General features: G+C 64.2%; 1 protein-coding gene across 3 annotated transcripts in view; it reads left to right on the top strand.

Moving 5' to 3' along the window:
* Nucleotides 1-256: 256 nt before the first annotated feature.
* The window catches only part of ADGRB1 (adhesion G protein-coupled receptor B1), a gene marked incomplete at both ends in the record, with an annotated part of 70,659 nt that continues 48,901 nt past the window's right edge, over nt 257-22,014 (top strand). For all 3 annotated transcript variants that reach the window (XM_082858381.1, XM_082858382.1, XM_082858383.1), the window contains 14 exons: nt 257-1,028; nt 11,453-11,614; nt 12,570-12,680; nt 13,036-13,200; nt 13,344-13,508; nt 13,873-14,037; nt 14,348-14,512; nt 14,735-14,836; nt 16,406-16,512; nt 16,724-16,918; nt 17,085-17,153; nt 17,835-17,943; nt 21,233-21,376; nt 21,837-21,912. In XM_082858381.1, the coding sequence (XP_082714507.1) occupies nt 257-1,028; nt 11,453-11,614; nt 12,570-12,680; nt 13,036-13,200; nt 13,344-13,508; nt 13,873-14,037; nt 14,348-14,512; nt 14,735-14,836; nt 16,406-16,512; nt 16,724-16,918; nt 17,085-17,153; nt 17,835-17,943; nt 21,233-21,376; nt 21,837-21,912 (2,507 nt within the window). The remainder of the gene's footprint in view (nt 1,029-11,452; nt 11,615-12,569; nt 12,681-13,035; nt 13,201-13,343; nt 13,509-13,872; nt 14,038-14,347; nt 14,513-14,734; nt 14,837-16,405; nt 16,513-16,723; nt 16,919-17,084; nt 17,154-17,834; nt 17,944-21,232; nt 21,377-21,836; nt 21,913-22,014) is intronic.

Genomic DNA, 22,014 nt, shown 5'->3' on the forward strand with positions numbered 1-22,014 from the left:
GGGCTCACGCGAACCCTCTCTGCTCTTTCTCTTCCAGCTGCTGCTGGCGGCCACAGGCGGGCACTGGGGCCCCGGACGTTAGGAGCCGCCCCTGCCCACTCAGTCGCCTGAAGCCGTCTCCTCCCCCTGCCCTCGCTTGAAGGCCTGCCCCTGGCCCCGGCCCGCTCCGCTCGCTGCTGCCGGACCCTGGCATGTCAAGGCCTGGCTCGCGCCTGCCTGCCCAGCCGGCGGAACCCTGGCGGCCCCGCGAGCTAGGATGAGGGGCCAGGCCGCCGCCCCGGGCGCCCTCTGGATCCTCGGGCCACTGCTGCTGCTGCTGGGGCACCAGGCGGGCACGGCCGCGGGGACAGACGCGGGGCCCGGGGCCGAGCCGTGCGCCACGCTGGTGCAGGGCAAGTTCTTCGGGTACTTCTCGGCAGCCGCCGTGTTCCCGGCCAACGCCTCGCGCTGCTCCTGGACCCTGCGCAACCCGGACCCGCGCCGCTACACGCTCTACGTGAAGGTGGCCAAGGCGCCCTCCTGCAGCGGCCCCAGCCGCGTCCGCACCTACCAGTTCGACTCCTTCCTGGAGTCCACACGCACCTACCTGGGCGTGGAGAGCTTCGACGAGGTGCTGAGGCTCTGCGACCCCTCGGCGCCCCTGGCCTTCCTGCAGGCCAGCAAGCAGTTTCTGCAGATGCAGCGGCAGCGGCCGCCGCAGGACGACGGCCCCGCGCCCCAGGACGGGCCCCCCGGTCCCAGCGAGGACTTCTCCGTGGAGTACCTGGTCGTGGGCAACCGCAACCCCAGCCGGGCCGCCTGCCAGATGCTGTGCCGCTGGCTGGATGCCTGTCTGGCTGGCAGCCACAGCTCACACCCCTGTGGCATCATGCAGACCCCCTGTGCCTGCCTGGGCGGGGACACCGGCGACCCTGCCTCTGGCTCCCTGGTGCCTCGCGGGGATGTCTGCCTGAGGGACGGCATGGCTGGTGGCCCCGAGAACTGCCTCACCAGCCTGACCCAGGACCGGGGCGGGGATGGCGCTCCAGGTGAGTGACGGCTAGGAGAGGCCCTGGGGTGGCTCTCTGGGCATACGGTGGGTGGGAAGGGTCTTCTCTGCAGGGCTGCCCTGGCCCCGATCTCCCGAGCACTTCGGGGAAGCCAAGTGCAAAGAGAGAAGTTCTCTGCAGGCTCGCTGAGGGTGGGCAGCCTGGGTGCTTGCCTCTGGCCCCCAGGGCGCTGGGGTGCCTGCCTCATGGGTGGTGCCCGCTAAGTGCTCAGGGAAGGGAGGGATGGAGGGAGGGAGGGAGGGAAGGAAGGAAGAGCGGGTCTCATTTCTCCCAGGATGAGGGAGTTTTACATTCCTGGCTGGGGGGAGGGTCCCTCCCGGTTCCTCCCTTTTCGCAGGCAGGACCATTCTCATGGGCCAGCAGGCTGCTGTGGCCTGTGGCCGGGGTCTGCAGGGGCCTCCTGGGACACGGGAGAAAAAGTGAGCAGAGTGGACTCATGTGGTCAAGGAGATGCGGTGTGGGGCTTGCACATGGTTACAGCCATGCAAACCGTCAAGCAGCAGTTAGTTACCCAGCGCCTGTGAGGTGTTCTAGGCGCCGGGGACACGCAAGGAAGACAAGAAACAACAAAAACAAAACAAAACAAAACAAGAGCCCCGCTCCCGCTCTCGTGGAGCTGCCTTCTGGGTCTGGGCGGTGTTAAACGGCAAAGCACAAGAAAGAGGCACGCCAGGTGGCGATGAAGACACCGCAGGGGGGGGACCCTGGTGGCGGGGCTGCATGTCACCTGGAGGTCAGGGGGCCATGTGCGAGGTTCTGGGAGGGGTGCGGGTGAGCCCCGTGCGGGTCAGAGGGCAGGGCAGGGCAAAGGTGGGGTTGGGCGTGTGCTCAGCTGGTCCCACCTTCTTAGCAGTTTGGGTTCCTCGGTGAGACGGCCACCTGCACAGGAGGGCGCCATCAGTGGGATGGGACACCGAGCGGGCCCCCTGGCATCGGGCAGGAGGGAGACCCTGTGCGTGCTTGGAGCGGGACGCCCAGGGTGTCTCGGGAGGCTGGGGCTGCGTCAGGGGACAGCTCTTCACCGAACGTGGAGTTTGAGACACCAGACAGCGTGCCAGGCGTCCGGGGGCCAGGCTGGGCTGGGCGTTCGTGCGGGCAGGTCACCGTGAGACCAGGTGACATGGTCCAGGGCTCTTGGTGTCTCCGGAGCCAGTAAGGCCGATGGATTCCTCCGAGTGACGTCTGTAAAGGCATCAAAGAAGCTACGTGGGGTTACAGAGGAAACCAGCTATCCTGGAACATGGTTCTATTCATGGGCCCCGGGCCGTGGATCCCAGATTAGAAACCTCCGTGGAGCGGTGAGCATAGCTGGAGGGGATTAGGAGAGGAGGGAAGAGGCGGGCAGCGCCCCGGGAGGTGGAGGCGGTGTGGTGTCCAGGAAGCCGGCAGAAAAGCCCCATCTTCCATCAGTTGTGTCAGGGCCCCCAGCGATGGCATGGGAGGCTGGGAGGGCTGACCTTCGGGCTGGGCAAGGTAGAGGTCACTGTAACCTTGGCGTGGGCAGACCCCGCAGCGTGGTGGTGGGAGTGGTCCTCAGGGCATGGTGGGGAGGAGAATGGAGCAGAGATGCCGGGCCAGCGGCTAGTTTGGGAGGTGGGCGGATGCAGGAGGGCCAGTGGGGCAGGGGCCTGGCCGGACATGTCGCTCAGCCACTCCCCAGTGGTCACCTGCCCCTGAGGCTCAGCGTCTTCGCTGGCAGAGTGCTGAGTGCTTTGAGGGACTCTTCAGTCACCTCAGACCTGATTGCCCTGGGGCCTGGCCCACACTGGAAACCAAAGCGCAAGAGCTGCTCTCTGTTAGCATCTCGGGGCAGTGACCGTGCCGGGTAGATACCTGGTACAGCTGGAGCCGTGTGGAGCTTGCGGGAGAAGGTCAAGGGGACGGGGCTGGTGTGATACATGTGTGGCAAGTGGCAGGAGCTTGTGGGGCTGTGACGTTGGTGCTGGAGGGAGCAGGCCCTGCTGCTGGAGTCGGGTACGGTGGTGGACAGGCCTCCTGGCCGGAGTTTGCATGTTATCATGAGAGCTGAAGGGCCATGGGGGGCTTTAAGCAGAAGGGTGACATCGCTGGGGCTGTAAATGCAATGTCGGGCTCAGAGGGGGAATCCAGGGCCGGGACAGGGCACTGCAGGCATCCAGGAGGGAGCAGACGCTGGCCTGGGTGGGAGGAAGGGGGAGGATCTTGGGGGGGGTGGAGCTGACGGACTTGCTGATGCAAAGGATGTGGGCGTGGCGGCAGGAGATGGCTGGTCCCCTCCCAGGTTTCTGGCCAGGAGTGAGGACCTCGGCCGAGGTGGGGAAGTGGCAGGGAGGACCGGGCTGGGGTGGAAGATCCAGAGGACAGAGCGGGACCTGACCGTGACAGGCCCGTGGGTCATCTGGTGGGAATGTCGTTTGAGAGGGAGCCTGGGACCTGGCGCCCCAGGATAGGACCAGGTCAGGTTCAAATCCCAGCCCGCCCACACTCGCTGTGTCCCCGGGCCTTGTCTTTAAAACGGAAAGAGTAAAAACGTCTTCTTTTCTTGATTGTTATGAGGAACGAGAACTGGGGCGAAAGTGTTTCTAAGCAGAAGCAATGTCAGTGATGAAATGCCACTATCTGTGTTTACTATGAGGTAGAGGATCTAGAGGGCTTGGGGGGCAAAGAGGCAGATTGGAGGAGCGGAGCTGCTTGGAGACCACAGCTGGGTGCTTCGGACTTGCACAGAGATGCTGAGAATGGGCATGTTTGGAACTGGTGCTGGAAAGGGGTGGGCAGGCGTGCGTGTGTGTGTGCATGTGCTCATGCGTCCATGTGCATGTATGTGTGCCGTGTGTTACGTGAGCATGTGTGTGTTCATGCATCCGTGTGTACAAGTATGCATGCGTGCATGTGTGTGTATACACGGCATGTATTGTGTGTGTTCACAGGCACGTTGCCAGTATGTGTGCTGTGCGTGCACGGTGTATGTGTGCGTGTGTGCAGTGCATCGGGCATGTGTGTGAGTGTGTGCATGAGTGTATGGCTGGTGTACATGTGTGCGTGCCTGTGTGCAGTGCGTCGTGTTTGTGCACGTGTGCATGTGAGCATGTGCAGGTGTGCACTTGTGGTATGTACTTGCTGTGTGTGTGTGTGTGTGTGTGTGTATGTGTGTGTGTGTGTGTGTTAGGCTGGCTCTGTGCGAGCCGATTTCAGCAATCCTGACAAAGCGGAAGTCCAGGCTACGCGGCAGGGCTGGCAGTCTCGTGGAAGACAGTTCGGAGGGCATGAGGGCTGGGGCTGCCGCCATGAAGCGAGGAGCTCGACTCTGCGGGGCGGGGGGCACGGGACGTGGTCGCCCAGGCCCACAGGCAGCTCAGACCCCGTGCCCATGCCCTGGACTCAGAAGGTCCTGATGCTTCTCAGACCTTGGGAGTAAACCTGATCTTAGTAGTGGCAGTAGCCGCGTTCTGCGTGTTTCCTTTGTGCAGGAAGCACCCACATCTTAACCAGTTAACTCTTGCCAGTTGCCCAGAGATGGCTCCCCAGAGAGGCACCTACCTCCCTGCCCAAGGCCTTTGCATGGGCTGTCCCCTGGCCTGGAACACCCTCCCCACGTGCCCACAGGGCTCCCTCCCTTGAGTGCTTGCCCAGATAGCACCTTCTCAAGACGCCCTGGCCCTGCTGCAGAAAGCGGCAGCAGCCCCAGCCCTGCTGTCGCCTCACACTCTCTCTCTCTCCCTCTTTCTCTCTCTTCCCACACGGTATCGCCTGTGAGCACTGGAGAATTTCCTGTGTCCTTATTCTCCGCCCCTGCCAGGATGTACCCACCACAGGGCAGGGGAGTTTGCCCTGCTCTCTGACGAAGCCCCGTGTGTGGACCAGTACCTGGCACACAGCAGGCCCTTGATTAATTCTTGTTGAGTGGAAGGAGGCACAGAGACGTTAAGGCAGCAGCCAGGGTCACACAGCTTGTAAGGGGGAGACAGAGAGCAGAGCCAGCTCTTGGTCACCTGGTGGTCCTGCCTGGGGCTTCTCCTGCAAGAAGGAGAGGGTGTGTGTGTGTGTGTGTTCATGTGTGCGTAGGGGTAGGGTGGTATACGGACCAGAGAGGTCCAGCAGTAATTCAGAAGACACACAGCAGATCCAGACCCCGTATCTTGCCTGCCGAGCCTGTGCCCAGGGAGCTGCGTCCCCTCGCGCATGCCAGGGGAGGCTGGGTCAGGCGCGTCCCTCCATAGCCGCGGAGCCGGAACCGGAGCAAGCAGGAGGCCCAGGCCAGCCCGTGGCCCATTTTCAGCCCTGCCCCCGCCCGGCCTGTCCAAATGCCGCATGGCCACGCCACGCATCCGACTGGCAAGCGCTCCTCAGGCCAGAGCAACTGTTCCCTCTCCCCTGCCCCGCCGGCTGCCCCTCTGCGCTGCCTGCGCGCTCCCACATGCTCTCGGGCTGTTCCTCCTTCCCCCTCCCAGAGTCTCTCTGCGTTTTTCTGCCTCTGGTGAGATGTGCCGTTTCTCTCAAGGGTTGTTTTAAATATTCACGTTTTAATTAAAGAATTTTATTGCAGAAGTGACATGTAAGATAATGAAGAAGCCGCATCCTGAGGGCTGGGGGCGAGCGTGCGTGTGTCTCCTTGTGTGTGTGTCCCTGTGTGTGTGTGCCCGTGTGCCCCCTCCATGTGCCTGCATTGGGGGGGGGGCTGGAGCCTGAGCGTGTGAGTGTGTGACATCCCGGGCACGTGCTGGGCCGCGATGCCGGCCTGGGGGCCGTGACCTGCCCAAGGCCACACGCCAGGGGAGATGCCGAGCGCTCCACCCGCCTCCTCCAGGCCCCTCGCCTCTCAGCTGGGGCGCCCCTGCCCTGAAACCCCCCCCAAGGGATTTGGAGTCTTTCCAACCCTAAATGCCCCACAACTTCCCTCAGGGGGAGGCTGCGAGCCCTCTCTGGGGCCTGCAGGGTGTGGAGGGGAGCTGGGCTGGGGGGAGGGACGAGTGGGGAATCCCAGGGGGAAGGGCGTGTCTCTGGAGTTTGGGGGCAACTGGGCGCTTGGGGGTGGGGAGCAGGGTCGGGGTGGGAGTAGGAAGGGTTAGGGCCTCCCTGCCAGGACTGGGTTTGTCATCCCAGCCAGGGGAGCTGCGCTTTTGCACAAGGGCCAAGTTAGAAAAATCTGGAAAACAAGGTTTCAGGCTCCGTTGTAGACAGCCCCCATTCCAGAGGGAAATAGCAAGATGTGACCCCATGAAAACAATAAGTACGCACGGGGCATCACCCACAGAGGAACTGCCACGAGAGGCCAGAGTTCACCCCACACCCCCGGTGGCCAGGGAGACTGGAAGCTGTGGCCCTGCTGGGGTCCCACTTCCCTAAAAGGTGGGGAGAAGCGCTGTCGGTCGTATAGCCAAGGCTCAGGGAGGAGAAGAGACCTGCCCAGGTCATCCAGCGCCGAAGGGCAAAGCCGGGTGGGACCCAGCCCTGCGAGCTTGTAACGGGCGCCCTTCTTAGGGGGCACCTGCCTGGCTCAGGGAAAGCAGCATTGAGAAAGTGAACAACCCCGCAGACGGGGCCAAGTCGCCCCTCAGCTTCCCTTCTGTGAAAACAGGGATGGCACAGCTCCTGCTCATAGGGTCTTGGCGCCTCTGCCACGCTTGGAGGAGACCCCCTTGTCCTCCTTCTCTGGCAAGTGGCCCCGTGGGCAGTGGGCACGGCTCTCAGCCCGTCCTGAGATCCAGGGGTGCCTGCGGCAGCTGGGCAGACTGCTGGTCACTCGGGCCCCGATAGTGGGAGCTGCAGGCCTTGGTGAAGGATGCACCAGGTCTGGACCTGTGGAGCCGGGGGCGCTGTGGACTGCGGATTGGGTTGGAGAGGGGCTTCAGGGAGCTGTCCAGTTTCCCTGTGGTCCTCATTTGCACATCCATGTAGGGGGCTGAGAGGAGGAGCCTGCATGCCGCAGTACACACCTTCACTCGGTGGGGGGTAGGGGTCCGCACAGGGGCTGGACTTCGCCGAGGTGGATGTGCACGGAACCCGGCCTGACGGTCGGGGAAGGGGCGGGGCGGGAATGGGCAGGGGCTGACCCCCCAGCCGGGTGCTGCCTGACCTGCTAGACTGGGGAGACCTCTGCTGGAGGAGACGGGAAGTGCACCGCTCCCCTCCTTCAAAGGGGACCCAGGAGGCGGGAAGGCCCAGCGGGAAGAGGGCCTCCCCCAGCGCCCTCATCCCAGCTGACTGAGGGCGCAGGGACCAGGGAGGCCATGGCCTGAAGGCTGGGGCACCAGGGTGGGAAGGGGACCAGGAGCCCCCCTCTCCGTGTGCTCTCTCTCCTGGGCGGCCAAGGCTGCCTGGCGGCCATTAATTGGCTCTATTCATCCCTTAATGAGATGGAAATGAGGCTTCCAGACAGAGGGGGCATTGAGCCCGGGAAGAATGGCGGCTTCTTTCCGGGCCTGAAGGGGCAGCCCACCCCCCAGCCTTGCCCACTCCTCTGCTGCCCCCTCAAAGCCCACCCGGCCCAGGAGCACCGTGGCCACCCAGGAAAGGGTGGCCTGAGTTCCCCTGTGCCCAGCTCTGCGGGCCCCAGGAGCTCTGCCTGGGTAATTCCCTGGTCGTGGCTGCATTTGCTTGACAAACATTTATCAGCCGTGGGGGGGACACACGTTAAAAATAAAAATGATAACAAAGGTAGCAGCTACCATTAACCGAGTGTTCATCGGTGGTGGGAGCGCGGCCAAGGTCGGGATCGGTCTGTGCCTGGGATCAGGGCTCAGTATGTGATACGGGATCAGGGATCCTGTGTCCAGGATCAGAAGGCAATCTGTGAAGAGGATTAAGGCCCAGTGTGTGGTCAGGGTCAGGGCTAGGCCTGGGGGGCAGTCTGTGCTCTGAGCCAGTGGACCCCCTGCCTGGCCTCTCCCGATATGACCCCTCCTCTCCTCCCCCTCCCCCCACCACATCCCCACCCCCTGGGTCACCAAGGTAACCAGCCCTGAAATTGTGGGTGTTTTGGCAGCGGAGGCCTAACCTGAGTCTATCCTGAAAGACTGAGCTCTGCGGCAGTTGCCATGGGAACCAAGTGGCATCCCGCGATTAGCCAGCATGGACACCCTCTCTCTCCCACCCACTTCCAGCTTCCGCGTCACTCAGGCTTCCGCGCGGGGGCTGGGCTGGGGCAGCAAGGGGGGCCAGGCAGGACGTGTCCACCTTGTCCCTGCCGGCAGGCCTGTCTCCCTGGACTCCAGGCCTCCCTGTTCCTTTGTCTCAGTATGACGGGACAGGGTGGCTTCAGCAGGTGAGACCACTGAGGCCTGGAGTGCCAGGCTGGGGGTGGTCCTGGCGGGCAGCCTCTGCCTGGGGGGCAGTGTAGGGGGAGCGCTTGGAATCTGATCATGGGTCCAGTCCCAGCTCCTCTCCTTGTCCGCCCGGTGGGTAACTTGGCCTCCCTGTCTGCACCTGCCAGGTGGGCGTGGTTGCGGGGCTGACGGTCCCCAGAGTGAAGGCGCCTAGAGTGGCGGCAGTGAGGGCCCCATATCTGCGCAGCCTCAGGGCCGAGCCGCTCACCAGTCCTGCCCACCAGTCCTGCCGTGTGCACCAGGGGCTCCCCACCCCCTCCCCCGGGGCCCTGGCCTGTTTGTCTCTCACCCCCAGGGCATGGACATTTCTGTCCACAAGGAAGTCGTATTTGTGTAGCGTCCTCCATACTTCTGGTTCTTACTCAGCCCTGGGGACCCTGGCGCCTGTCTTCTGAGGCTCGGGCCTCCATGCCTCCTCAACTCTAGGGCAGATCCTCCTTCCGGGGGGGGGGGATCGCCAGCCCCTGACTGCCTGGACCACCCCTCTTTGAGCCTCAGTTTGCTCTGCTGTAAGTGGGGTGAGCACTTGGTTCCTGGGTGGACTGGGACTCGAGGTTCCTGAGGCATCTGGCACGGAGTGGGGGAGACAGGGGTGGGGGAGTCAGTACTCGCCTGCCCAGGATGCCGCCCTGAGAGCCGGCCTTGAGGGAAGCAACCGTCCTTGAAGGGTGTATGGGCCGGGTCCAACAACCTGGGCGATTCCTGCTCGGCCCCCTCGTAACTGGGGGAGTACGCGCATCCCGTCACTAGGGCAGGCCTCGATCTTCCCATCTGAACAATGGGAGCAGGGAGGCCTCCCTTGTGGGAGCACAAGCCGTCACGCCCAGACCCAGGAAGGGGCTCAGAACCGGGCCCCTCGGTCCCCTGAAGCGAGGGTCCCTGCAAAGCTCAGTCGGGCTCCCACAGAGTGAGAAGCTCCTACCTGGGCCGCCGCTGCACGGCTAGGAACCAAGTGTTACTGCGCGTGCGCGAGGGGCAGAGCCGGGTCCACGCCCACCCCCAGACGACAGCGATTAAGGTCCGAGCCGGCTCCCCCTACGGGTCCCTGTCTGGGTGCGTCGGCCCGCCCACCTGCCCCACCCACCTGCGTGACCCACCAGCACGGCAAGTCTGGAGGACAGGAGGCTTGACTTCTGTGTGCCCTTGGCCCGTTGATGCTCTGCGTCTCTGGGCTCAGGGGGAAGTGAGACGTATGGGAGGGTGGGTTCTGCAAGGGGAGAGAAGATTCCTCAAGGGCTTGGGGGCGTGGAGGGAGAAATGAGCCCCGCCTTCCAAACTGGGGAAATTGGGCTCCCTCCCCCGCCTCCCGTTCATTTGCTTCCGGCGCCCCCTGCTGGTCGGTTCCCAGCACAGGCGCAGGGACCACTGGGAGGGGCTCTGGCACCTTTCAAGCGGCCCTCCACAGACCAGAGCACCTGGACGCCCAAGTTGCTGCAAATCAAAGTGAGTTCTCTGGGATCGACTCCGACCCCAGTGACGCCCACACCTGTCGTCGCCCAGCCATTTCTTGCCATTTACCCTCACAGGCGTAAGTCCTAGGAAGTAGTGCCCTCGTCCTCTGGCGAGGGGTGTGAGGCCAGGGCAGGGTGGACTTAACCATCCCATGGTCGTGGGTGCTGGGGCCACCATGTGAACCTGGCCTTTCGGCTCCAGTGCCCACCCTCCAGGATCTGCACAGTCCTCATTCCCACCCTATGTGCTCCCCAGATAAGCCAGCCTGCAGGAGGCATCAGGGACGCTCCTGCTGGGCCAGGTGTGACCTGCCCTCGGCCAGCCTGGCTCCCCTGCTCCAGCCCCGGGTGAGCAGGCAGCATGGGGCAGTGGCCCAGCTCTAGTGCAGCTCCCAGTGCTGGGCCTTGGCAATGCCATCTCCTCGCCTCCTCATACATGGGTGCCGTGTCGGGGGGCTGGCTGTGTGCAGGGTGCCGGCACAAAGTAGGTGCTCGGTGAGGCTGCGTGCCCTTGTTGAGTCTGCCCTGACCCTGCTATGCTGGGAGTGTAGGGGCCCTGGGGTTCTCCAGGACAAATGGGGTGGCGGCACCAGAGTCCCTCGAGGCAGGAGTGATCTGGGCACATTAAGTGTGGCCTTTGAACAGAAAGCCTGGATGAAGCGGCCCCTTCCTGAGCGAATCAGTGCAGCCTCCAGCTCTGGCCCAAGATGTGTGGCCTCCCTGCTTCTCACCCCTCAATGGCTCCCCAGTACTTTGAGGCTGTCCCTCTTAGTGTCCTTGGTGGCACTGGGGCCACCAAGGGGCTCAGAACTTCAGGGGCACGAGGTCATGATGGTTGGGGGGACGGGGCCGGGATGGAGAAGACCCATGAGAGGGCTGAAGGAGGGTGGCCATAGGGGCCTGGAGGCCCTCAGCAGCCAGTGTCTGCTGGGTCTGGGGGACGCTCCGCCTGGCGGGGCCCTGGGTGTGAGACCCCACTCGGCTACCAGGGGTGGGACCTCGGTCACCTCTGGTGTCCCTGCGGGAGCTGGGGGAATGAGCACATGGGTCATGGCAGGGGATGGGGGGATGAGCAAACTGAGGCTCAGAGGATACTGGACTGAGGACCATGGGGAGGGGGTTCAGCAGGGCGCAAGTCTCGGTGCCAGGCAGGAGAGCCCCTCTGCCCCCAGCCCATCACCCGGTCCTCGATATAAGGCAGCCGTTGGGGTGGGCAGGGGTGTCATTCATTCATTCATTCATTCATTCTCCAGACCCACCTGGGGCTCCAGCTCTGTGTCCAGCCCCACACTGGGGACCTGGATTCAAAGCCAGTGGAGACCCTGGCCCAGGTGCCTGTAGACAGAGCCGGAGAGCACAGAGACTCCAGAGAGAAGTGGGGTGGGCCCCGGACCACAACTTGCCCGGCACCTCTGCCCCTCCCTGCCCTGTCGGCCTCTGCTTCACACCCCATCACCAACCCCGTCCAGGCCCACACTTGCCTCCTAGCTGACCCTCCAGGGTGCTATGCTGGTTCCGACGCGGAGGCCTCTTCGCAGGGGCTGCTGTGCCCCAGATCCCTGCCTGGGAGACCCCTAGAGGTCACTCCCCGAAAGACACCGCAGCCCTTTGCCCCTGGCCCTGACCCCTGCCCTCTGGTCCCCACCAGGCGGCTGGAAGCTGTGGTCCCTGTGGGGCGAGTGCACGCGGGACTGCGGGGGAGGCCTGCAGACGCGGACGCGCACCTGCCTGCCCGCACCGGGCATTGAAGGCGGCGGCTGCGAGGGGGTGCTGGAGGAGGGCCGCCTGTGCAACCGCAAGGCCTGCGGCCGTGAGTGCGCGGACAGGCGGGTCCCGGGCGGAGCCGGGGGAGGGAGGGGCTCGGGGCGGGGTCAGGTGGAGGCAGGAACCCGGACTGGGCCGGGCCGGGCGGGGAAAAGGGCGGGGAGGGGCGGGCAGGGCCTGGCCAGGTGAGGGAGGGAGGGAGGGCGCTCGGGGCGGGGCCGGGCCAGGCAAGGCCTGGGCTACGAGGGGCGGGACCTGGGGCAGGGGCGGGGTCAGAGGGTGGAGCCTTCCAGGGGCGGGACCAGTAGAAGTAAGGGCCCAGGAGGAAGGGTGGGACCCGGTGTTAGGACTGGATGGGCCTTTCTTAGCAACTGTGGATTGGGAATTCTGGGGTGCACGTGGAAAGCCGGCTGAGGGGCTTGTTCCGCCACCGCCATCCCTAGCCCTGGCCAGACCCGACTGTCCCAGCCGGATGCTGCCTCCAGGATGTATTTCTCTAATAAGGCTCTCTAATGACCTCATGCATATTTTAGCTGCTTCCATAAAATTAAATCAAGTTATAATGAGATTGTCATTCTTCGGGTTGTTTTTTCCCTGACGAACTTTCCTGGGGAGAGGAGCTCATCTCCGAAGCCTGGAGAGGGCCCTGGGGTGTCGGGGCTGGGCCGCGGGGGGCAGGATCGCTGCCGGGATGCTCAGCAGCGGAGAGCAGTAGCCATTCAGACGTGCTGCCCCGCAGGTGACTCCTGCGGGCCCCGGAGGAAGAGAGGGAGGGGCGCAGGGCAGGGGAGACTGGACCAGACAGGGATTGGCGCCAGGCCAGGGTGCCCTGGTCCCGAGTTTCCCACCTGTCCGGTGCGGCCAAGTGGCCCTGGTGCTGACAAGCCCGGACCCCGCTGCGGCTGGGGACCGAGGGGCCAAGGGCCGAGAGCGCCCCTTTAGAGCTGCAGGGCGGGGGCTGCAGGCCACGGCCTGGTCGCTTACCTGAACCCGCCCTGCAGCCGCCGGGCGCACCAACTCCCGGAGCCAGTCCCTGCGGTCCACGGATGCCCGGCGGCGCGAGGAGCTGGGAGACGAGCTGCAGCAGTTTGGGTTTCCTGCCCCGCAGACAGGTGAGTGGCAGCGGCTGGGCGGGGCTGACAACGCAAATGCACTAAAACCCTGGGAAGTGGGGAAAGTTGGTCTCAGGGGACTAGGTCTTCGGGCAAGTACTATACGTTATTAATTGCTGTTGCTTCTAAGTAATGACTGTAATAATTTTCCATAATTAGACTAACCTCTCAGGTGCCAGGCTCTTGTCTCCAGGCACACTGGATTTAGGGGAAGTGGTGTGAGGAGAAGGGGACTGTCGAGAATAAAAAACGGGTGGGGTGCTCAAGGGCTTTGCTGCGGCCGCCTGACGGTCTGACCGTAGCTCGGGTGCAGGGGCAGCAGCAGGCCTGTGATGCTGTAGGTCTGGGCCCACAGGTGACCCCGCGGCCGAGGAGTGGTCCCCGTGGAGCGTGTGCTCCAGCACCTGCGGTGAGGGCTGGCAGACTCGCACGCGCTTCTGTGTGTCGTCCTCCTACAGCACGCAGTGCAGCGGGCCCCTGCGGGAGCAGCGGCTGTGCAACAACTCCGCTGTGTGTCCAGGTGGGCGGCGCGCCGTGGGGGGCGGGGGAATAACAGGAGCAGGGGGCGGGGCGTCCGGGTCAGAGGGCGGGGCATCAGGGGCGGGTGACCGGGCTGCGGGCTCGGGCCGACAGGGCTCGCAGAGTGCTTTGTTCCTTCCGTAGTGCACGGCGCCTGGGACGAGTGGTCGCCTTGGAGCCTGTGCTCCAGCACCTGCGGCCGCGGCTTCCGGGACCGCACGCGCACCTGCAGGCCACCCCAGTTTGGAGGCAACCCCTGTGAGGGCCCGGAGAAGCAAACCAAGTTCTGCAACATCGCTCTGTGCCCTGGTAGGTGAGAGGGAGGGCGCTGGGTGAGGTGGGACAGGGGCGGGAAGGGAAGGGAAGGGCCCAGTGGGCCACCGGCCAGCCCTGCCCTGGGAGCCCCGCTTTGCCTTCTCAGACCCACCTGCTAGGGGGCTCAGAGGTTGGAAGCTCAGGCTGTGATCAGGCTGAAGGTTGGAGACCTTGGGGCGTTCTCACTCGCGTACTGTGGGCGTTGGGGTGATGGGCCCTCTTGGGTGTCACACCCATGCCTCAGACTTCGTGGGGGGGGGGCACACCTGTGGGGTGTTCACGCCTGTGCCCCAGGCTGGGTGTGGGCCCTGGGTGTTCACGCTGCCTTCCTGTCCCCTTCCTCCCCTGGGCCGGGCAGTGGATGGAAACTGGAATGAGTGGTCAAGCTGGAGCTCGTGCTCCGCCAGCTGCTCTCAGGGCCGGCAGCAGCGCACACGCGAGTGCAACGGGCCTTCGTACGGGGGCGCCGAGTGCCAGGGCCACTGGGTGGAAACGCGAGACTGCTTCCTGCAGCAGTGTCCAGGTCAGGGCCATGCTCCAGGGCCTGCGGGTGGGGGGATCTGGTGGGTGTGAGCCACTCGGGAGGGGTGAGACCTCGGGGGGCTCCTGGTGGGCCCTTGTACACGGCCCTGGGGGTGTGGGGGGCGGGGGGGGGTGACCGTGAGGGACCAGTGCACAGGAGGCACTTGTCTGATCCTGTATCAGTCTGGGCTCTGGCTTCCCCGCCCTGGGTCTCGCCTTCTTTCTCCTCGTGGCTTCCTGCCTGTGCGTCCCTGTGTCCGCACCCTCCTCACCCCCATCCTCGTGGCTCTGTGCATGGCCGTGTCCCACAGTGGACGGGAAGTGGCAGGCCTGGACGCCGTGGGGCGGCTGCAGCGTCACGTGTGGAGGTGGCACGCAGCGGCGGGAGCGCGCCTGCTTGGGGCCCTTCTTCGGGGGAGCAGCCTGCCGGGGCCCACAAGATGAATACCGGCAGTGCAGTGCCCAGCGGTGTCCCGGTGAGCGTCCCGCACTCCCACCCCACTGCTGGACTCTGGGGGGGGGCCTCCTGAGTGGTGGGGGAGGGAGCTTGGAGCTTAGTTCTGCTGGGGAAAGACTCCCCCTCGTGAGGGTAGATGTCTCGCAAGGGCCTTGGCCTTCCTGACCCTGTTGCCAGGTCTCGGCCCACCCCCCGTACCCCCCGTGCCCCACCCCCACTCACGTGTCTAGCCCCTTGGCAGAACCACATGAGATCTGTGCTGAGGACAGCTTGGGTGCTGTCATCTGGAAGGAGACCCCGGCGGGAGAGGTGGCTGCAGTGCGGTGTCCTCGCAACGCCACAGGTGAGGGCCGGTGGGGCAGGTGTTGTGCGGGGCTCTTGTCCTTTCCTCACAGAGGTGCAGGGGAGGCACCGAGATGCCCCTTCAGGCCCGCCCTGTCAGCTCAGGGCACGTGGCCCAGACCCTGCCCAGGCAGCCCTGTGCACACAGAGGCTGGCACAGTACAGGCGGGGGTCCGGGGCCGCCGCGTCCTGAGAGCTCACCAGGAGCCAGCGCCAGCATGAAGCCCTTTAGTGCGATGTCCCACAAAGTCACCCATTTACACGTGGGAAACTGAGGCACAGAGGAGTTAACACGCTTGCCCTGGGCTTGGGGGCCATTAAGTAGGAAATTGGCTTTGAACACGGTCATCTTAATCCCCGTGCAGCCCTGTGGAGTGATGGGAGGTGTGGAAGAAGCAGGGTGGGCTCCCAGAAGGGGCCGGACGCATCAAGCTTGGCTTGGTTTTCTTTGCCCCTCTTATCTGAGGAGTGCATGCAGTTTTGTACCCCTGTTTGCTGTGTGACATCCGGGAAGTGACTTAACCTCTCTGAACTTTGGTTTTCCTTCTGTAAAACAAGTGTGTTGTGAGTTCCCCACCACCCGACAGGGCTGGTCCACGTGGTAGAGGCTGTGTATTTCCAGCTGTGGTTGTAGCCCCTCCACCCAGAATAATACATGTTCTGGGTAGCGTCTTACAAATACAGGGAAGCCAAATGAATAAATACACGTCACGGACTGGTGTGACTCCCCTGGCCTCTTGTCTGCATGTGCGGCCTCTCGTCTGGACTCTGCGCCATGCTGTGCAGCAGGTGTCCTGTCCTGCCCCGTGGCTCCTGTTGGGTGACAGGGTTGTGGCAGTTCCCTAAGGTCATCACCGCTGTGTGTGCACAGCTGTGCCTGGCTCCCTGGGAGTAAGTTCTGAGTCATAGGCTGTGCCTGTGTTCCAGGCCGTCGACACCTGATGCCAGTCAGCCCCGAGGCTGCCCAGTGTCCGCAGCACACCCAGGCCATCGGGGGCCCCCTGATCCCAGGGTGGAGCTAGGCAGGGACCAGGCCGTTGGGTTCTCCCTGGGGCTCTGGATAGGAAGGGGCCCGAGGAGAGGCCCTGGGCTGAACACTGAAGCCCCTCACTCGGCCCAGGGCTCTGCCTCCACGCCGGTGGGATGCCTGCAGGTTTGGCTCCTGCCAGGTGCCAGTGCTTGGCCTGTGGCGTCTGCTCAGAAATGCTTCGAGTGAGGGAATTCCCTGGCGGTCCAGTGGTTAGGACTCCGAGCTCTCGTTGCTGAGAGCCGGGGTTCAATCCCTGGTTGGGGAGCTAAAATCCCACAAGCCACACGGCCAAACAAAACAAAACAAAGCAACAAGCAAACAAACACTTAAAAAAAGAAATGTTTTGAGTGAAAGAAACTAAGGGATGCCTGGCCCCCACGCCAGCGCTGCTCTTGGAATGAGGCCACAGGCGAGTGCCTGCCCCTAGGGCTGCAGGGTCTCATCCAGAGGGGCTTGTGCCTGGGAGCCGGGGGCCTCCCACCCGGGACACGGGCACCTACCAGAGAAGTGGGAGACGGAGCTGACCCACCGTCTCCGCAGGCCTCATCCTGCGACGCTGTGAGCTGGACGAGGTGGGCATCGCCTACTGGGAGCCCCCCACCTACATCCGCTGTGTCTCCATCGACTACCGAAACATCCAGATGATGGTGAGGCCGGCCCCGGGGTCTCCCGCCCCACCCGTCACTCCAGGGCTCGCCTCTGCCCTCCGTCCTCAGACATAGCCCTGTGTCCCCAGTGGCACACCCTGTGGACATGAGTCAGCCACGGCCACTGGCTGCGGGCTGCAGAGGACCCTCTGGGCATGGGAGGTCCTTGGTACCTGCAGAGTCGTGGCACTCATACCCTCCACCTCCCCAGACCCGGGAGCACCTGGCAAAGGCTCAGCGCGGGCTGCCCGGAGAGGGGGTCTCCGAGGTCATCCAGACACTGGTAGAGATCTCCCAGGACGGGACCAGCTACAGCGGGGACCTGCTCTCCACCATCGATGTCCTGAGGAACATGACAGAGATCTTCCGGAGGGCGTACTACAGCCCCACCCCGGGGGATGTACAGGTGGGCACCCAGGAGGGCGGTCCTCCCCCGCAGCGTTAGACCGAGCCCTGACCGCAGATGGAGCTCTGACCCTGGTCCCACGCTGAGCCCTGACCCTGGGCACGTTCTGGGCCGTGATTCTGTGCCTTATCCTCTGCTCACTGGCCTTTCTTCCTCTTCCTTTCAGAACTTTGTCCAGATCATCAGCAACCTGCTGGCGGAGGAGAACCGGGACAAGTGGGAGGAGGCCCAGCTGGTAGGGATGCCAGTCCAGGACCCTTGCGGCCAGAGCAGCAGGATGGGCGCGGGCCTCTCTGGTGGCTCCCTGAGCCCCAGGCCAGCTCAGGGTGGGGTCTTGGGTTCAAATCCCAGCACAGCCTCTGCCAGTCTCGTGACTTTGAGGACGTCACTTATCCTTCCGGGCCTCGGCTTCCCCGCCCGTCAGAGGACAGCGGCGCACCACGCGGGGCTCGGGGAGGGGCATGAGAAAACGTGTTGGCCGTGGGGTACACACCGGGACGTGGCGTTTTCTCATCTGGAGAAATTGGTCCGCCTCCCAGGCTGACCTGGAACCTGCCAATACTCCTGTGCCCAGGGCAGCACCCGGAGTGGGGACTGCAGTGGCCAGAGACCCTCCGCCCTCCTCCCAGCTGGACCCCTGGCCACCGGGCTGGAGCGCAGCAGCCCCTCTGGGCTCAGGGTTCTCGTGCACACAACGGCAATGGAGACTCAGGTCCCCATCTGCTTCCCAAGTCAGGTCCAGAGCCCTGCGGGGCTAGGGAGTGACCGACAGGACCCTGATAAGGAGGGAGGCAGAGCAGTGAGAGGGCGTGTCCCTGCTGGGGCGCAGGGGTCTTTGGGGACCCTGAGCTCCGGTTGTCGGCGTTCTCGGCGGGGCTGCTCCCCGCTATGTCTCTGACCCCCGCCTCCCCTCCAGATGGGCCCCAACGCCAAGGAGCTGTTCCGGCTGGTGGAGGACTTCGTGGACGTCATCGGCTTCCGCATGAAGGACTTGCGGGACGCGTACCAGGTGACAGACAACCTGGGTAAGCCCAGCCCTCGCTGCGCTGACCTCCAGGCCCCTGCCCCGCAGTCATGGGCAGGGCGGTTTGGTCAGTCTCCTTGTCTATAAACAAGCAGCGCCAGATGCCTCCTGCAGGACCCCCGGGCCGGGTTCTAAGATGACCTCTGTATCCTCAGGTGCACAGACCCGAGTCTTCTGATGATGGTCTGATGTGACCCCGGGAGGGGGTCGGTGTAGGGGCTCTCAGACCCATACAAGGTCCTGGAGACCTCGAATCGTGGGACACACCAGGAAGTCCCAGCCACAGCCAGTCCCTTGCTTCCACCTCCCTGGGGCTGGGGGCCCACTTGTACTTGTCCCCACCCCGCCCCGGGGCCCCCAGTGCAGGGACCTTGAAGGCAGGACTCCGTGGTCCTCCGCTCCCAGAAGTGCCTCGTCACAGGGGCCTGGCTCCACCCAGCTCCGTGGCACTGAGCGACTCTCTCTGATGGGAAGGCAGGGGCGCTGGCCTTGTGGGTCCGAAGGAGCAGTAAGTGGGCCGGGACGTGAGAGCTCGGTGGCGACCGTCGGCACAAATGCTACGGCAGTTACGTTTAACGATTGTCATCCACGTCCTCTTAAATAGCCCTCTTGGGCCTCATTTGTCAAGCCCTCCCTGTTTTGGGGTGCCTCCCCCGACAATCTCCATTGTCAGGGTTCCTCCTCACAGTGGGGAACCCAGGAGTGGGCGCTGGACCCGGCTGTGGTCCTGACAGCACCAAGGAGGGAGATTGTCACATCCCTTGCAGAGACACTCGGGCCTCTAGTGACATATCCTATCTCAGCTGTGCTGCCTTAGCACACACCTGGGGACCTGCCTGGGCCGGGACAAACGATTGCTAAACTGCAGGTTCCCAGAGTGCTGGCTGGCCCTGCCTTTCTGCCTTAGAGCTCAGGACCCCAGAGCTGGGGAGACCTCTGAGGCCAGGGGATCAGGGACAGCCGTCATCTCGCAGGTGGGGAGACTCGGGCCTGGGGGTCAGGTGCTAATGGAGGTCACCTGGCAGGTGGGATCAGTGGTGGCACCAGGCCGGCTGGGACTTCCTTGCCTTCCTTCCCTTCCTCACTGGGCTGACTGGGCCTTTCTTCACGGTGAGATGGGAGTGGCCCAGAGAGGGGGGGGCTTTTATGCAGCCTTGCGTGAGCGGGCATGGGACCGGGTGGCTACTGCAGCTCTCAGCCCCCCTGGCCCAGGACCTCACTGTGGAGTCTGGTTCCCCAGCCGCCCAGCCCCGCCCATGGTCCCTGGAGGGGCGCTCAGGGCCCACCCTTTGTCACCAAAGGAGGCCCTGGACTCCTTCCCATTAGTTCTCATTAGCCATCCCACCCCACGCACCCTCACACCCCCAATCACCCCCTAGCCCCCCATATACTCACACACCCATGTACCCCACACGCCTACACACCCTACACATTGTGCACCCCATGTACCCATACACCCCATGCACCCTGTGTACCCTACACCCCCAATTCACCCCCCTACACCCCTCATATACTCACATACCCATGTACCCTACACCCCGTGCGCCCCACGCGCCCCGCACACCGTGCACTCCATGCACCCCCATTCACCCCCTATACCCCACGCATATACTCACACACCCCACGCACCCTGCACACCCATACGCCCTGTACACCCCACGCACCCTGCACACCCACACGCCCTGTACACCCCATGCACCCTACACATCATACACTCCCTACGCCCTGCTGCTGGAACACCTGCCCCAGGAATCCAAGCAGCCTAACCTCCTCCAGGGGCCTCCAGAGGCCACTCCTCAGGGAGGACTTCCTGACCACCTTGTTTGGAAGTGCCCCACCCAGGGGTCATCACTGCCCACCAGACCACAGTCCATCTATTTCTTCCCTACTTGGGTCACTGTCTGTTTCCTCCACTCCCTGTCAGCTCTGGGAGAGGGTCTCGCTTTCCTCTGCATCCTCAGCGTTAGAACAGTCCCAGGCACATGGTTGGGGTTCGGAAGCGTGTGGCGCGGATGAATTTGCTTATTCGTTCTGTCCTTGGTGAGGGCCTCAGACACAGAGGGCCAGCCATGTGCTGGGCTGGGCGCCCAGAGAGGGCCGCCCGTCCCTCTTGCAGGGAAGGTGCCCTGGGCCCCAGAGCTGACCACACAGGTGCAGGCAGGGCACGGCCAGTGGGGGCGGGGGGCACGGCCGGGTAAGCCAGGCCTGGAGGGGTACAAGAGTGCGGGCAGGCGCTGCACGAGCAAAGGTATGGAGGTGGGCATCAGCTGGTCAGTGGGGTTTTGCTGGGGAAGAGGCCCCAGGGTTGGGGGAAGGCCAGGTGACAGCCGGGCAGGTGAGGCTGTTGGTTCCTAAGCCCCTACCCCTTCCCCCTACACCTAAGGCCGCCCCGGTGCAGACCCCGACCCAGGCCGTGGGTGCTGGGTGAGGGGAGCAGTGTCTGCCTGGAGTGAGTGGGCCTGGAATGAAGGGGCTCAGAGATGATGGGACCCCACCCCACCCCCTCCTGTCCTCCCAGGCCTGCCTGCCGCTCCACCTCTGGGAAGCCTGGGGCGGGGCTGGACAGAGCCCACTGGGGCTGGTGTCTTCAGGAGGCCTGCCAGGCGCCCACAGGGAGAGCTCGGGAGAAACAGCTACACGCTGCCAGCTCTCCCTGCCCTGGCCTCTCCCCATACGTGCTGTGTCCCCGCAGCCCGTCCCCCTCCACCCTGAGTGGAGCCCTTCCCCACACCCAGCACCTTCCTTCCCGGTTCCCCACTCCACCTTGGTCCATCTGTTGGCCCCTTTACAGTCCCGGCCCTGTGAGGGGGGATCTGTCCCTGTCCCTGTTACAGAGCAGAGCCCAAAGGGGGAGGGCTGGGCTCCAGTGTCCCAGGGAGGGGCACCAAGGTGGACACCACGCCCTGTGGGTCCCTCTGTGGCCGCAGACCTGCCCGCAGAACCCGTCTCTGGCACCTCTGGGGCCACGGGGACTGGGTCCAGGCCTGGGTCCTCATAAGGGCCATAGGGCTCCTGCTGGGGTGGGAGTGTCATTTGAGGGCTTGGAAGGAACCAGGAAGCCGCCCAGGCCCTAGACCTCATGGGGAGGCTGGTGTCAGGCTCCCGCCTGGCTGGGTGGCCCCATGCGCGCTGCACCCACTCTGAGCCGGGAGCACCCCCGTGTCATGGTCCTGGGCTCCAGGGCCCACTCCCCGTCCCAGGGCCGAGGCTCCTCTCGTGAACCGGCTTCGCGTCTCACTGTCTCTGTCTCCCTTCGTCTCTGTCACCTCTCACTCCCTCCCGAACCCCAGTTCTCAGCATCCACAAGCTCCCGGCCAGCGGAGCCACGGACATCAGCTTCCCTATGAAGGGCTGGCGGGCCACGGGCGACTGGGCCAAGGTGCCAGAGGACAGGGTCACTGTGTCCAAGAGCGTCTTCTCCACGGGGCTGGCAGGTGAGGAGCCTTGGGGTGTGGGAGGGGCCCCCCAGAGTCCGAGGCTACCCCCCAGGAAGTTCCTTCTGGAGTCTGGCCTGCTGCTTCAAGAGCTAGGGTGGCGTCCGTTTCTTCTCAGTGTTCCCCAGGTTGCCCCCTCCTCCAGGAAGCCCTCCCTGCCCTCCCTGTGTTGGGAGACTCCCAGGCAATCTTGGCTGAACGGACCAATGGACACCCTCACCACAGGGAGAGAGAGGGTTTTGCCTGGGTCACACAGAAGGTGACTCTGGTTCCCAGGAAGATGAACTGTGCCCTGCCAGCCCCCGGGTCTCAGGAGTCACTCAGGGGGACCCAGGCAGTCCCCCCAGCTCCAGGCAGTGCTGCGTCCGCAGTCGGTGGGGGGAAACACACTCTCCTTGCCCAAGCAGGGTCCCGGTTTGTGGGTGTCCGGGAGGAGGGTGACCGCGGTGCTCTCTTCCAGAGGCTGATGACTCGTCCGTGTTCGTGGTGGGCACCGTGCTCTACAGAAACCTGGGCAGCTTCCTGGCGCTGCAGAGGTGGGCACCGCGGGCACGCGGGGTGGGGGTCAGGGAGGCCAGGCCTGGGGGAGGTGAGGGCGCAGGGCTCCCGACCCCGACACGGCCCGCCGGCTCTCCCCC

Source organism: Leucopleurus acutus (assembly GCF_964270905.1).
Source record: "Leucopleurus acutus genome assembly, chromosome: 17".
In the NCBI taxonomy this organism is placed as follows: domain Eukaryota; kingdom Metazoa; phylum Chordata; class Mammalia; order Artiodactyla; family Delphinidae; genus Leucopleurus; species Leucopleurus acutus.